Source organism: Lycium ferocissimum, chromosome 3 (genome assembly GCF_029784015.1).
Source record: "Lycium ferocissimum isolate CSIRO_LF1 chromosome 3, AGI_CSIRO_Lferr_CH_V1, whole genome shotgun sequence".
Lineage (NCBI taxonomy): Eukaryota > Viridiplantae > Streptophyta > Magnoliopsida > Solanales > Solanaceae > Lycium > Lycium ferocissimum.
In genome coordinates this window covers 15,379,113-15,393,733 of record NC_081344.1, presented here as the reverse complement: position 1 = coordinate 15,393,733, position 14,621 = coordinate 15,379,113, and the positions used below count along the sequence as shown (strand labels likewise).

General features: G+C 35.3%; 2 protein-coding genes across 6 annotated transcripts; one reads left to right on the top strand and one right to left on the bottom strand.

Annotated features, from left to right (window-relative positions):
* Positions 1-310: 310 nt before the first annotated feature.
* Positions 311-9,747, top strand: LOC132049849 (calcium-dependent protein kinase 4). 4 transcript variants are annotated; one of them, XM_059440807.1, is made up of 10 exons: positions 319-480; positions 1,311-1,701; positions 2,314-2,709; positions 3,392-3,535; positions 3,615-3,767; positions 4,514-4,629; positions 4,815-4,982; positions 5,618-5,842; positions 7,081-7,230; positions 7,748-8,919. In XM_059440807.1, the coding sequence occupies exons 2-9, from the start codon at positions 1,386-1,388 to the stop codon at positions 7,201-7,203; spliced, it is 1,641 nt and encodes a 546-aa protein (XP_059296790.1). In that variant the 5' UTR covers positions 319-480; positions 1,311-1,385; the 3' UTR covers positions 7,204-7,230; positions 7,748-8,919. The 4 variants fall into 4 exon arrangements, with proteins under 4 accessions (XP_059296791.1, XP_059296790.1, XP_059296787.1 ...); XM_059440804.1 differs by lacking the exon at positions 7,748-8,919 and adding an exon at positions 9,389-9,747 and having other exon boundaries at positions 320-480; XM_059440805.1 differs by lacking the exons at positions 319-480; positions 7,748-8,919 and adding an exon at positions 9,389-9,747 and having other exon boundaries at positions 1,275-1,701.
* Positions 9,748-10,423: 676 nt separating this feature from the next.
* Positions 10,424-14,181, bottom strand: LOC132049850 (uncharacterized). Of its 2 annotated transcripts, XM_059440809.1 has the most exons (5): positions 13,849-14,178; positions 12,874-13,295; positions 12,408-12,617; positions 10,975-11,175; positions 10,424-10,684 (listed from the first exon to the last, which is right to left on the bottom strand). In XM_059440809.1, the coding sequence occupies exons 1-5, from the start codon at positions 14,084-14,086 to the stop codon at positions 10,646-10,648; spliced, it is 1,110 nt and encodes a 369-aa protein (XP_059296792.1). In that variant the 5' UTR covers positions 14,087-14,178; the 3' UTR covers positions 10,424-10,645. The 2 variants fall into 2 exon arrangements, with proteins under 2 accessions (XP_059296792.1, XP_059296793.1); XM_059440810.1 differs by lacking the exon at positions 10,424-10,684 and having other exon boundaries at positions 11,117-11,257; positions 13,849-14,181.
* Between the last annotated feature and the right edge of the window lie 440 nt (positions 14,182-14,621).

Sequence of the window (14,621 nt, the reverse complement as noted above, 5' to 3'; positions counted from 1 at the left end):
GAGTAATCCAATGAATTAAAATAGGTTCATATACTATATTTGCTCCTACTATCTTTTTTCTTTTTAAAGTAAATTTGTTACGTAGCAGAGTACTTGTACTAGTATATTTTATAATCCCGACTATTTAATTGAAGGTGACCAATGTTTTAGTTGGACTTCCATTTATTCTCTTTCTCCTCCTTCCTCTCTTCTTCCTCTCCATAATCATCATTCCTGTTTTCCTCTTCTTCCAATTTCTTTTCCCTTTTTCTTTCAGATCTACTCTTCATTGCATTATGTAAGTTTTTTTTTTCTTTATTGCTTAAATTCATTAAGGAAATTTCTCCATTTATTTCTCTCTTGATCTGATTCCAAAACATTCTATATTCTTCATTTCAGTTTCTTCGCAAATCCTTTAAATTGCAACGTTTTTTTTTTCCGGTTTATTGAAGAAATAAATATCAAAACATTTGTGGATGACAATTGACAAAAGAGTTAAAAGTATGTTTCTCTGTGTTGCACCAATTCATTAAGCTAATTTCTCCATTTTGTTTCGCTCTCCATACGAAAGGAAAATATTTTATTCATAAACTTTATGAATCTCTGATGCTCAAATACAATCTCTGTTATATGAATAAAAATAGCTAGCAGCAGTTCTATTTATAATAGTACGAAACAGAAAAACCTATTCCTATATAAATTAATTATTTTTTCTCAACACGATCTGATTCGAAAACGTTCTATGTTCTGCAAATTCAGTTTCTTCGCAAATTCATTAAATGACCTTTTGTTTTGTTTTTTCCAGCTTATTGAAGAAGAAAAAAAGAAAACAAAACATTTGTGGATGACGAAAGTATTATAACATGAATTTGACTATAAATTCTAATTAGACATGAATTAAAATACCAAATTCTAACTAATTTTGTTTCCTACAACTTTGAATTATTTTTTCCCAACATTCTATGTTGTTCATTTCAGTTTCTTCACAAATTCTGTTACCTGACTGTGTAATTTCTCCTTTTTTTTTTTCAGCTTATTGAAGAAAAAAAAAAAAACATTTGTGGCTGACGAAAACATTACAACATAAATTTGACGAAAACATTACAACATAAATTTGACTATAAATTCTAGCTAGACATAAATTAAAATACCAAATCTTAACTAATTTTCGTTTCCTACAATTTTCAATTATTCTTTTCCAACATTCTAGGTTGTTCACAAAATTATTCTTTTCCAACATTCTAGGTTGGTCATTTCAGTTTCTTTCGCAAATTCATTTACGTGACTGTGTAACAACCTTTTTTGTTTGTTTGTTTGTTTTTGTTTTCCAGCTTATTGAAGAAGAAGTTGTCAAAACACTTGTAGATGACGAATGCTTTATCTGAGTGTGACGTTGTGATTGTTTGATGGGCAATACATGCCGTGGATCTATAGGAGGAAAAACATTTACGGGCTATAATCAGCCTGAAGATAGTTTAAACTCCAATCTCAACCCTTCATCTGGCAATTCATATTCTTCATCAGACAATTATTCTCCCAAAAAGGAAACTTCACTTTCCCTTGTTAGTCCTAGAAAAGCCAGCATGAATCGTTCAGGAAGTAATCAGGCTTATTATGTAATGGGACATAAGACCCCTAACATTCGTGATCTTTACACTTTGGGACGTAAGTTAGGACAAGGACAGTTTGGTACCACTTATTTATGCACTGAGAATTCTACAGGTTAGCGGTCAATTGAACACCCTTCGTGAAAAATTAATTATACTGTTTATATAGAAAATGTTACTCCCTCCGTCCCAATTTATGTGATAAAGCTTGACTATGTGAAAACTTGAAATTTTGTGGTCTAAAACAAGCCTTAGATATTTGCGTGACTTTAAATCATCTCATAAAGTTAAATTGTTTCTAGATATAGAATTGTGACATTATTTTTGGGACAGACTAAAAAGGGAAGTGTGTCACATAAATTGGAACGGAGGGAGTGGTGTGTATGTAGGTCAAAAATTACTTTTTATAGATATATACTCCCTTTGTCCCAATTTATGTGATACAGTTTGAGTTTCGAGGGTCAAACATCTTTATTTTGATTGTGAATTCAGACATACAATCTTTGAAGTTTTTTGAAAAATAATTTACATATTTAGAAAATACATAAAAAGTAGTACTATAAGTCACAATAATTAACAATTTAAAATACATAAAGGACATATGAATTATGAATAAATCGCGGTCAAAAGATTCTCGAAATCCAAACTGTATCACATAAATTGTGACAGAGGGAGGATTAAATTTCGAACATCTTTAGTAAAATTTCTGACTTCGCCACTGCTACAGGTGCTGAGTATGCTTGTAAATCTATTTCGAAGAGAAAGTTGATTTCAAAAGAGGATGTTGAGGATGTTAGAAGGGAAATTCAGATAATGCATCATTTGTCTGGTCATAAGAATATTGTTACCATTAAGGGAGCTTATGAGGATCCTTTATATGTTCATATTGTTATGGAGATATGTGGTGGTGGTGAATTGTTTGATCGTATTATTCAACGAGGTCATTATAGTGAGAGAAAAGCAGCTGAATTGACTAAAATTATTGTTGGGGTTGTTGAGGCGTGTCATTCACTTGGCGTTATGCATAGAGATTTAAAACCTGAGAATTTCCTGTTGGTTAATAAGGATGATGATTTCTCTCTTAAGGCCATCGATTTTGGACTCTCTGTTTTCTTTAAGCCAGGTAAATGATGTTTCAGCTTAGCTTTCTGGTCTTACTTTGTTTTGTTGGGATGTTAATTATTCTTGTTTTAGAATACAGCTAGTCTTCCTTTAATTCATGCATTATCTTATTGTATAATAAGTAATGCAATGTTTTGTTATTAAGTTGGCCTTTTATTTCCCTCAAGAATGGTTTGTGCATGCTTGTCTTAATGACTCTCTGTTGAGATTTTCGCGGCTGTATTCTAAGTCGATGCTGGAACCATTATTAGTTTCTAAGTCGATGCTGGAACCATTACTAAAGTGCATTCTTGGAGATGCTTATATATATATATATCCCTAACTAGTCACTCTTTGGGAGATCAGTAATACTCACGCCGTTTCAATTTGTTTGTCTTACTTTCCTTTTTAGTCTGTTTCAAAAAGAATGCTACTCTCTATATTCAGTAACTCTGTACACCCAACATTCCACATGCATATTCAAGACCACAAGATTTAAAGGGCATTTTGGTACATTACACATTTTTAGTTTAAGACCACAAGATTCAAAAGTCTTCTTTATTTTCTGAACTCCGTGCCGAGTCAAACTAAGACAAACAAGTTGAAACGGAGAGTATTAGTTTCGGAGACATTGATTTGGTAGCAACTGTTATCCTATCATTTCCTTATATTGTTATGTTGGTATTCCTTGTTTGCTCCTGCAGGCCAAATATTCACAGATGTTGTTGGTAGTCCATATTATGTCGCTCCTGAGGTGCTTTTGAAGCATTATGGTCCCCAAGCAGATGTGTGGACAGCAGGAGTCATACTCTACATACTGCTAAGTGGTGTGCCACCATTTTGGGCAGGTATATCCTCTAATAATTTTAACATGTATGTTATCAACTTTCTTTCTATCTCCATAAGCTCACAATCTAAACTCTACAGAAACGCAGCAGGGCATATTTGATGCAGTTCTGAAAGGGCACATTGATTTTGACTCAGACCCTTGGCCGTTGATATCTGAGAGTGCAAAAGATCTTATCCGGAAGATGTTGTGCATGCAGCCCTCAGAGCGGTTAACTGCTCATGAAGTATTGTGTATGTTTACCTTATTAAGTGATAGTAACCTTTTGTTTTGTCTATCAGTGGAATATTTTTGTTTTAGCTTCATTTATTCTCCCTGTTAGTGATAATCTGTCTGGTCTTGCTTGATAGTTATTCAGTGGAGAGAGCAGATTTGTAACAATGTCATGAAGCTTTTGTTTATTCTTTCTTAGCAGATTTGTAACAATGTCATGAAGCTTTTGTTTATTCTTTCTTTTGGTGATGAATCTGGGTATTCTTTTTTGATGGTTACTCAATCAAGAGAATCAGATTTTGTACCAATGTCATGCTTTGTCAAAGTTGAATGATTAGGGAACCATGTAAGCTTTGTGATAAAATGTATTGGGTGTAAGACCATGGGAATCCTTCGTGGCTATTAATCTGATTTCTGGGTCCCTGTCATGCTTAGCGTATAAAACTTTATTTTGACTGCAGAGAAAGTTTCTCAGACCTACGTTATAACATGTTCTGATTATGTTTTTGATTGGTAGATTATTCTGATTATGTTGGAGCCTTTTCCAGTATCAGGTTAATTTACTATTAAATCCTTCTGAATAATTACACAAGTCTAATTGAACAGTTAAATTTGGCCCATCATGACTGGAAAGTATCGATTCGCACTGTTTAAGGTGTATCAAATTGCATCTGTGTAGTATACCTGTGCCTACTTCTAAGTTCTATGACATTAGGCAGGTGAATGAACTAATATTCATATTACAATATCCTCAAAATTTTTGCAGGCCACCCTTGGATCTGCGAAAATGGTGTCGCTCCTGATAGAGCACTGGATCCTGCAGTACTTTCTCGCCTAAAACAGTTCTCTGCTATGAACAAGTTAAAAAAGATGGCTTTGCGGGTATGTGTTCAAATCTTGTTGTAGATTTATGTGTCAAGAAATACTGTAAAAAGTAGGTCCTTCCATGTCCAATCAAACCAATATACTATCTTTGACAAACTTTATTGTGTTCCCTCTGGGTTGCTGGAACATGTATTTGAAAATGTGCAACATATTGAAGCTTCACACATTGTTTCTGCTTCCAGGTGATTGCTGAAAGCTTGTCTGAAGAAGAGATCGCTGGTCTGAGAGAGATGTTTAAGGCCATGGATACTGATAGTAGTGGTGCAATTACATTTGATGAACTAAAAGCAGGGTTGAGAAAATATGGCTCTACGTTAAAGGATACGGAGATACGGGAACTTATGGATGCAGTAAGTCTTTATTGCAAAGTGATTAAATAAATATGTTCTCAACATCTTTCTCAAGTTAATAATGATGTGACTATCTGCCAAGGGCAAAATCTTCATCTCTGTAGAATGGCACAAGGTAAAAAGGGCAGCCCAGTGCACTAAGCTCTTGCTATGCGCGGGGTCCGGGGAAGGGCCATAACCACAAGGGTCTATTGTATGCACCCTTACCTTGCATTTCTGTAAGAGGCTGTTTCCACAGCTCGAACCCGTGACCACATGGTCACATGGTAAATTTTATCTGTTTGGAAAGAAGAGAGTTGAATTGGAATTTTGGCTCTTTCCTTTGTTAAATTAATTGAGTACTTTTCTAGCAGCTGAAGCTCATTGGCAAGGTACTCAGCTTTTCTTTTATGTGTGTCAAGTCCCTGAAAGTTGAGGAAACTGTTCGGGCGAAACTGTGACTTGGAACCGCTTCATATACCTGATTATAAACACCATGATCTTTACTGTACAGTCCCTTGTTTTGAACTTTTGATCCCAATGATTTCTCTGTTGATCTTTCTAGTGTCTCTCAACTCTAAAGATGTGCTTCTATGAGGTTCATGTCTTCCATTATTTGTGTAGCTAACTAGCTATTATGTCACTCACAAATTCAGGCTGATGTGGACAATAGTGGAACTATTGACTATGGAGAATTCATTGCGGCAACCGTTCATCTTAATAAATTGGAGCGCGAGGAACATCTCATGGCAGCATTTCAATATTTTGACAAAGATGGAAGTGGTTATATAACGGTTGATGAGGTCCAGCAAGCTTGTGTAGAGCATAACATGACAGATGTTTACTTTGAGGATATTATAAGAGAAGTCGATCAGGATAATGTAAGTCCCTGTTTTAGAACATAAAGTTATCTATTAGGTACTAAATATGAAACTGAAGTGCTTTAATAGTTTACCAGATATCTCTGTGTATTCATTATTGTTTGGATGCATTCCGATTCTTTTCAAAATTATCTTTGAAGATTACGTCATTATTTTATTTGGGCTGATTGCCTAAGCTAAGTCTTCTCAGCCTCTCATTTTTAGTCACACTAACGGAATTATAATTGTGCAAGGATTATAGGATTATTAAAGCGATGAAACATGTAACTCATGCTCACAGATAACCATAGATCCAAGTGTTTAAAAAAGAATAATTAGTAGATAAAGTAGTAAATTATGTAGTATGAAACTTAGTAGCATCTCTAAGTATTTCAAATCACATAAACTATTGGTTGTCTTTTGATAAGTCCTCCAGGACTGCAGGTTTCTTGAGTGTGAGCGTGCTTGATCATACTTTTGTAAAGTCAGCTTATTTTGAAAAGTAGTCAAAAGTACTTTTCAAGAAAGTACTTTCGAACTGTAGCAGTTGGTGTTTGGTCAGATCATTCGAGAATCACTGTTGTTAAATATTTGAAAAGTTGTTTGTGTATGGTCAATCTTTACAATAAAGCGCTTTTAAGCGTCAATTTATGAAAAAGAACATGTACAGATTTAATTTATAATTAATGTTACTTAAAAAGAAAAATGATTTTAATTATTTATCATTAGAGACATTGATTAAGTTTTTCAATTATATTTAAACTAAAATAGTTCATCCTTTGTTTAAGATTCGCATAAAGAGAGTTGAGAAGATACTGTCGAAAATCCATGGTGAAGGAGAAGGGGACAATGTTTTAATGGTTGATTTCCTTTTTAAAATCAATAAGGGGTAGTTCAATAAGGGGTAGTTTTGTAAATAAAATTTATCGATAAGGATATGTAGCTTATTCCCTACATCAGGAAAGCTGCTTTTGCTTTTTCTGTTGTTCGAAAGCACATTTCCATTTTGCCCAAACACCTCAAATCTCCAACAAAAGTGCTTTTAGCTTCCCAAAAGTTTGGCACAAACTCAAATCCTGATCATTCAGTAGATTTTATGCCTTCATGCGCCCCCTTGCAGGCAAAATTCATTGGAGTTTGTGCCTCAATGTGGCACCATGCTATGAGAATTCTCTGTGATTATAATGGTGTTCTTTTTTGTATTTATAGTTGTCTCTCCTCATATATAATAATCTGTTTCCTGGTGCACTTCTTTCCAGGATGGACGAATTGATTATGGAGAATTTGTTGCTATGATGCAAAAAGGGAATCCATGTGTAGGGAGACGAACAATGCGAAATAGTCTAAATTTGAGCATGAGAGATGCACCGGGAGCTCATTAGCTTCTCAGACGGACACATCTCTAGTAGGTATATTTCTGCCCCTTTTCTTTTGAAACAATAACCCTTTTTTCTGGACGCTCAGAACTTGTGACAATTAGGAACTTATACCACGTGATAATTAAAGTGCATCATTTTACTTCTTGCCTTGTATTTGGTGTACTTACCAAAAATCTTAAAATGTTCTTTTCTACTGAAAACTAAATTGGAAAGGCATGTATCCATTTTACATTAACTTTTGGATTTGAGTCTTTTCCTCTACCAAAGATCTTTTCCCCTTCAGCAGAAGTAATTTGTGCACTATGGTTATGCTGTCCCACGTAAAATTGTAAAATGACTGGGTTGATTTTGGGGTTGAGACCTGAAAGAAGGAAGAAGAAACATTAGTGAGAGCTTCTTATTGACAATTGATTAGCAATGTAAAAGAGCGGCTGGTTTTACACTATTTGCAATGGCTCTCATATTGAGGAATTCTGTCTAGTGGCATTTGATTACAAAGTCCCTTGACAATTGCATAAATGACTAGAACTTGTTTTTCAATTGGTAGTGGTCCATGTTGTGGTTGTTTTGTTTCTTCTGTCAGCCTTGCACCTCCTTTGAGTAATACTTGAGTTGCAACATCAAGGTTTGATATAGGAGTTACTAGGGCCAAAGTCTGCCAGCTATCCTGTTTGGTTATTCACTATATTGTAGTGGAAAACTACGAAGAAAGTTTGATTGAACCTTAAAAGTTCAGTGAGGTGTATGTTTTAATCTGATGGGCTTCTTAATTACGTGATTATAATGTTGTCAGTATCCCAATTTGGACATTTGACTGAAGTGACCATGATCTGATCAGTATTGTTAGACCTATGGTTTTGTTTAGTTGACTTGAAACGATGACAATGTGGAGCTCATAATTGGACTGGGAAAGGAAGAGGTTTGGGAAGTAGGTCGGAAATCAGTTAGTGAGGAGAGTCTTCTGGGCTGTATCTAAGCTAATATGTTTCATTTTAAAGTTGGAGAACAAAATTGCACGGTTCAGACCAAGGATCATGCAATATGAGAATGCATCAACAAAAGGAAGATACAGTGAAGATGGGACTATAGGCCTGAGACTGGCTTGTTTTCATCTTAGGCTGTATTCACCGCCCTCTTGCCAAAAAAGAAAAGTCTATTGGTTTTTCTCCCAGTAGAGGATTATTTGAAATATAACATCCTGCATCATCCAGATTTGCAACTTAACATGCTTGGTGGAGCATTCATGAGACCAGGAGGTATGAGTGAGAATTTGAGAGTAAAACCCATGTGGTTCTAGGTTTCTACAGAATATATATTAGTGAGGCATCACAAAACTTGGTGGTTTGGTGAACAGTTTTGTTTGATCTTGAAGATCTGCTCATGAATATGCTCCGAAACGTATGATGGCATGAATTAGTTGCATGTTGTAAATTGATTTTGATGTAATTCTTAAGGTCCTTTGATGGCTTCATTGGAACAAATAGGAAAACAGTTGGATCATATAGTTGTAAAGAAAAGGCTATAGATGCAGCAACAATCATACTTTTTGGTTTTGGGTCCGGACAGAGGGAGAGCGTGGGGTTAAGTCGAGCTAACAGGGGACGTATCTCTTTACTATGGTTCGTGCAGGGAAAGAGAGTTGGGAAGTAGATTTATGAATTCAGTAGAAATTCATGCTTTCCTTGTAAGTGGATGCAGCAAATTGGTGTTTTGAGATGTACATCCAGTTCTTTCTTAGATTGCACCTTCTATCATGCATTTGAATATTTTCTTAGCCAGTTTCCGAAAAGAGAATGAAAGATTAATGAAAGACGCTCTTGTATTCTTCCTCAACATTGATAGAATTGATAGGTTTACAAGTTTCAATGAGAGCACTAAATTTCCTGCATTTCTTTGAGCCCTCATGGAATTGTTGAGATCCAAGTCCATTTGTTAATTTCTCTTTACAAAAAGCGATGAACAATTATCTCCTCTGAAAATCACATAATCTTAAACTTTCTTAGCTCTCCTAAAAGCAATAACGAATATTAAGTCATGTACTTGTTTGGGTTTTGAAAAAGATGCTTTTATGGATAATTGGACTTGATTCAATCTTGTAGAACATGCTGCATTGCAAAAAAGTGAAGTTTGGTGTTCATCATGTATTCTGCAAAAGAAGATTCTAATTTTGGCACTGGCTAGTTTGCAGGTTGTACAGAAAAGAGACCAGAGGCCATAAACTTTCATGATAACATGGTGACTCCTACCTAGTTCTGACAGTAACATCCTGTACCTTCGAGTATGCGTAGAAGAGGATGAGTGAAAGACCTGTCGGACTGCTATATTCTTCGAGCATTCCACGAATTGTTGTGAGCTCTATATATAGTCCATAGTGTTGAAAATGTTCCCACTAATGTCTTCAAATTAGTTGTGTTCTTTAGTTGAGGCTTCATTCTTGTTTCAAATTGTTAAATTAGGTTGTTTATCTTATCATGTCTTATTCCGTGAATGATTTTTGCCTTTGTACTCGTGTAATTGATGATATTTATTTTGATGCTTGTTTATAGTAATGCTGGTATCCATACATTTTTCTCGATCGAAAGATAATATTAATTTTGTTCAGGGAAGGCATATCATTGGTACATAGCTTTAATAGAGCTCATTAGCAGAGAATGGTTGTCAAAACAACTATGCCTTATCCCAATCAAATGAGATCGGTTACATGAATTCTTGCTCATCATGTCTCACTCCACTTAAGCTTATATCGTTCACTTTTACTTGTCAGGTTTCGTTTTTTGAGAGTTAAAATACATGAATTTTGACCAACGTTTTAAGATGTCGTTTTTCGTCATATTAATATAAGAAGAATTGCAACATAGTATTTTTCGTATAGTTTTAGAACATCTAAACTTCAAAATATCGAATTAATCTAATTCAATTTAGCTTCGAAAATTAGTCTAAGTTGACTCCTGAGAAATGAAACGTGATAAGTAAAAGTGAATGGAGAGAGTATCATTTTTTTTTATGAAGTAAGAAGATTTCACTAAAGGTATCAAGAAGATGCATCGAAAGTTACAGAAGAGTGAGAGAATGTGATTGCTTCTGTAAACAAAACTATACTAGTCTAACACCAGGGAGCTTACACATTCCAAAAAATAGTCACAACTAGTTACAAGAGTCTGATCTAGCCAACAAAAAAGATTAAGCGAACATTTTGCTTCAAAGACATGATATGAAGTTGAGATCCCATCAAAACATCTGCGATTTCTTTCATATCAGATCAATATCATTTATCTTAGACCAATATTATACAGAGAATGGTTGTCACATGTGAATAAAACTATGTTGAACATACAATTATATACTTCCCGTTCATTAGTTTAATTCTGGGAAAGGGAAATTGAACAGTTGTCTTCTAACTGCTCTGGCCATATGACTGTGCCAATGTTGCAGGTAACTGGCACTATTATGCTGATGCTGCACTTTCACGTGCTATAGATATTTCCTGAAGAATAATGAAACATTGAGTGTCACAATGAGCGGGTGCTTGGAAATTGTGATCCATTTAAAAATTGGGTGGTAATACAATATTCAGTATAGCAAGTTTGTTCAAGCTATAGAGAATGGCAAACTCCAGTTATTTCAAAATTAAAAAAAAAAAAAAAAAAAAGTTGCTCAACTGACACCAGAAGCTAATATTATCAACGATATGGAAGGACAAAAGGTTAAAATAAGACTGAAAATAAATAACAAATTTTTTTCCTTTTTGGAAGAAACAATAAGAAAACTACTTACCTTTAACTTCCCATTATCAGAAAATATGCATTTGGACGTCATGGCACGTCCTTTTTCGAACAGCCACCCAACTTCACAGCAAGTTCCGCCACCTGCAATGTCTTTCAAACAACACCAGAGTTGCCTTGGGAGCAAAACAAGCTCTAATTCATCTCTTACTGTCTTCCTGGTGCTGCCATCAACAAGCTCTTGAATAACTTTCTGGCAGAGTAATTCAGAACTCCCCGTTACTTATCCTTCTGATGCTGACATGCTAACATGCTAAAAATTCTTTATCTCTGATCTACCACAGACATTGAAAGTCATTTTTCCAAGATTACTAATTCCTAGAAAGCAAGTCTAATTGCAAGCATCAAACAACTACTACTACTTTAAAAACAAATTGAAGTCAATAAGATGGTGTATTGGTTGCACTATTCAATAAGATTAAGGAACCCTTATAAGGTCTCATATCATTTATAATCGGGCAAGAGTTACAGCCAGTAAAGTTGACATTATATGTTTACGTTAGTATTTTAGATACCAAAGCTCATGAACAGAAGAATGGTGTTCCAGATATTAAAAGTTATTTCTATTGTTTATAATTTTGGTGACTCAAAAGAATAATTGGCTATGCTGCATTTTTCGCCCATATTGGTACCTGAATAATTGAAATTGATCAATTTAGTGGATAGAATTGAAGAACAATGGCCTTAAGGTCAGCTTATATTTCACTGCAGGCAACAGAGATGTGAAGGATTAAAAGGACTACGTAATGTCGTTCGTCTAGAGCTTCTATATGAAGCATTGGTACAAGGGCAGAGAGTTTCAGTTCCCCGAGAACTATCCATGTGCTTTTCCTGAATGTATAGAGAGGTTTCCGAGAATCAATATTGAAGATACATTTATGTGCCTAACCTTGCAGTCTAGGCACATAAATGTGAAAAACTACAATCCTGCTGCCAAATGAAGTTCTTGATGATCCAAAAACAAGGGGAGAAAGGAAAAAAAGCTACAGTTACAACTATTAGATTGTTTTGTTGCACGATATATTCAGTGCTCTGGATATGTGTTCTGTAATGTTAGTCATCCTTGCAAGCATTCGTCAAATTGATAATAGGAGGATGATAGTGTTGAGAGATAACATAATTAAGCAATTACAAAGTGTGCTTTCTCTAACAACTTAAGTTTTTAGATGTGTTGATCACGCAACTCAACACGGTACCAGAGCAAGCAAGAGGTCTTGTGTTCAAATTGCACTCCACTCAAAAAGCATAAAGTACTTCCACATGTTTGGCCCATGAAAAAAGAATCAGTTCAACATGTAATGATCATGCTGAAACATAACTATGAAGTAATTCAACAGTGTGATTCTTTAATAGTTTAAACTTTTAGTGAGAGGTCGGTCAAACAATTCACCAAATAGGAGATTGGAGAGGTTGTGTAGTGCTTACTTCAGGAGTATTGTCGAAGCTGGAGATAGCATGCTTACCCTCCCAAACACCAGTGACCTGTGCAGGGTCCAAGGCTTGGGTAGAAGCAAATGCAGAATCTTGAATCGCACATCCACCCAACTGATCACCGTTTCGAAACGGCCCATACCAATGCTCGCAAAACACCTTAATGCTTTTCAATACCAGCTTAGAATCTTCAAGGCGCACAATCTGAATCAGAGGTGTCAAATGGTGACAGGTAACGTCAAACTTGGGCGGGTTAAAATGGATTAAATTAATAAGGAATTTTTACACTGTATAGCCGCCCATCAAAATAATAGCCAGCAATTGTATATTTTTGTATATCAATTTATATATACATATAATATACATATTTTATACATAAATGACGTATATTTTTTATATATATGGCTAGCGATTTTAGCGTGTAACTTTCCCAACTAATAAACGGGTCATGATTTCTAACCTGAACAATTCGCACCCTCGACTCATTTTTCCGAGGATCAATCAAACAATGCTCCAACTCCCATGTATTTTCATTGTTATTATTGGACCAGGCGGCCACATAACATCCGGTGGATTGATATGCAAAGGCAGAAACATTGACATCAGTAATATTCCTCTCGTCGATGGTATACCTAGTTGCAGCATCAGCTTCACAGCCAACAGTGGGAAGGAGCTGGATGAACTTGTACATGAAAGAGAAGGAGTCATCCTCATGAGCAAGAGTAGGACATTGAGTTTGCCAATCGAATACCTTCACCTCCCACTCCCTGTATGCTTCAGGGACTACAGATTCCGGTAATTCAATCGGCTCACCATTCTTGGTAAATTCTGCTCCAAATCCATCCCATTCGCCCGATACATTTTTAGCAAACGCAGCCCATCCTTTAAATTCAGAGTCCATACAAGCAAACAAAAGGGAAGTTGTCATAAAATAGACACAACAATCAGGAGGTTGGATGGCAAAATTAGCACTCGAAAATATTACCCGCCCAACCTGCTCAAGTTTGGGTGGATCAATGACCCTCATTTACTAGCTCAACTCATTTTGACGGCTCAATTCAGCTCATCTAAAAATTGAACGGATATATAGCCCAAAAATTACTCATGAAAAATCTTGTCAAAATATTTTCATAAAGACATTCTTTTTATCTGATATGTTAATACAATAAAGAATTACTTTTATTTGGTACTTAAATTTATAAAATAACAAACAAATAATTAAAACATAACAAGAATTAGACTAGTTGAGTTATGACCTGCGTTTTAGTCATTTTTAGCCCAAAACCTGCCAATTTATTAACTCAAATGACTCGCTCATTTATTAACTTTTTAATACATTTAACCTGCTCAAATTCAGCCCAATTCGCCCATTTAACACCCCTACCAGGAAGAGAGAAAGAATTTTGGTTTCTCATATTGACATTTTTGTGCTTACCGTTAACGGAATTTGGAGGAAGTGATTGGACTTGGATATCAGAGTGCTCAGTTGTCTTTGCTGCCAAGGCGTTTATAGAGATTGGTCTCTTGGAAGTAGTAGTAATAGTAGTATAACTCTCAAGTTTGAATTGTTGAGGCAAGTTTGATACTTTATGTGTAGTGAAAGATGAATGCAATAAGGTTCTGTACTTGGGGCGCATAATCCCATGGGCAGACAGAGCCATAGATCCTGTCATAAACCTGTCTTGCTTTTTGCGTCTGCAGTCGAGTACCACTTTTGGCCTCACACTAGCCTGTTATCTCTCCTTTTTTTTGTTTCCAAACATTTCCTATCCATTCCTCAATAGGATTTTAGTACATTCTATCTAAGAGAATATTATTTTGGCTTTAACTCGAAATATTTGATTAAGGAATAATCACTAGCACTAATCAAAATTATTACGGGAAAATTTCAATATTGTACAATCCAGCATACAAAATTACATCCATGTAGCCATATTTTTAATTTACATCCGCGTAGTCACTTTTTCATGGTATACAACATTAACCAACAATATACAACTTTATTCACCTACAGTAGACAATGTACTAACCTTGTATGAAAGTGTATAATAATGTATAAGATAAGTTTATACACACTGCTACACTATAAAATTGTATAATAATGTGGATCTGGATAGCAAGATCCGGCTACATTCCAAGCGGATCTGGATAGGAGAGGATGAAGGAGTCGACCTTTCTGGCGACTAACGCGGGAAAAAATAAAAATGG

Bases quoted from the DNA above. Each gene is read 5' to 3' on its own strand.
- LOC132049849 (XM_059440804.1), top strand. From the start codon at position 1,386: ATGGGCAATACATGCCGTGGATCTATAGGAGGAAAAACATTTACGGGC. The intron at 1,702-2,313 runs GTTAGCGGTCAA...CCACTGCTACAG, and splicing joins ATGCACTGAGAATTCTACAG to GTGCTGAGTATGCTTGTAAA. The intron at 3,536-3,614 runs GTATATCCTCTA...TAAACTCTACAG, and splicing joins TGTGCCACCATTTTGGGCAG to AAACGCAGCAGGGCATATTT.
- LOC132049850 (XM_059440809.1), bottom strand. From the start codon at position 14,086: ATGACAGGATCTATGGCTCTGTCTGCCCATGGGATTATGCGCCCCAAG. The intron at 11,176-12,407 runs GTAAGCACTACA...TTACTCTGCCAG, and splicing joins GCTTCGACAATACTCCTGAA to AAAGTTATTCAAGAGCTTGT. The intron at 10,685-10,974 runs GTAAGTAGTTTT...ATTATTCTTCAG, and splicing joins CTGATAATGGGAAGTTAAAG to GAAATATCTATAGCACGTGA.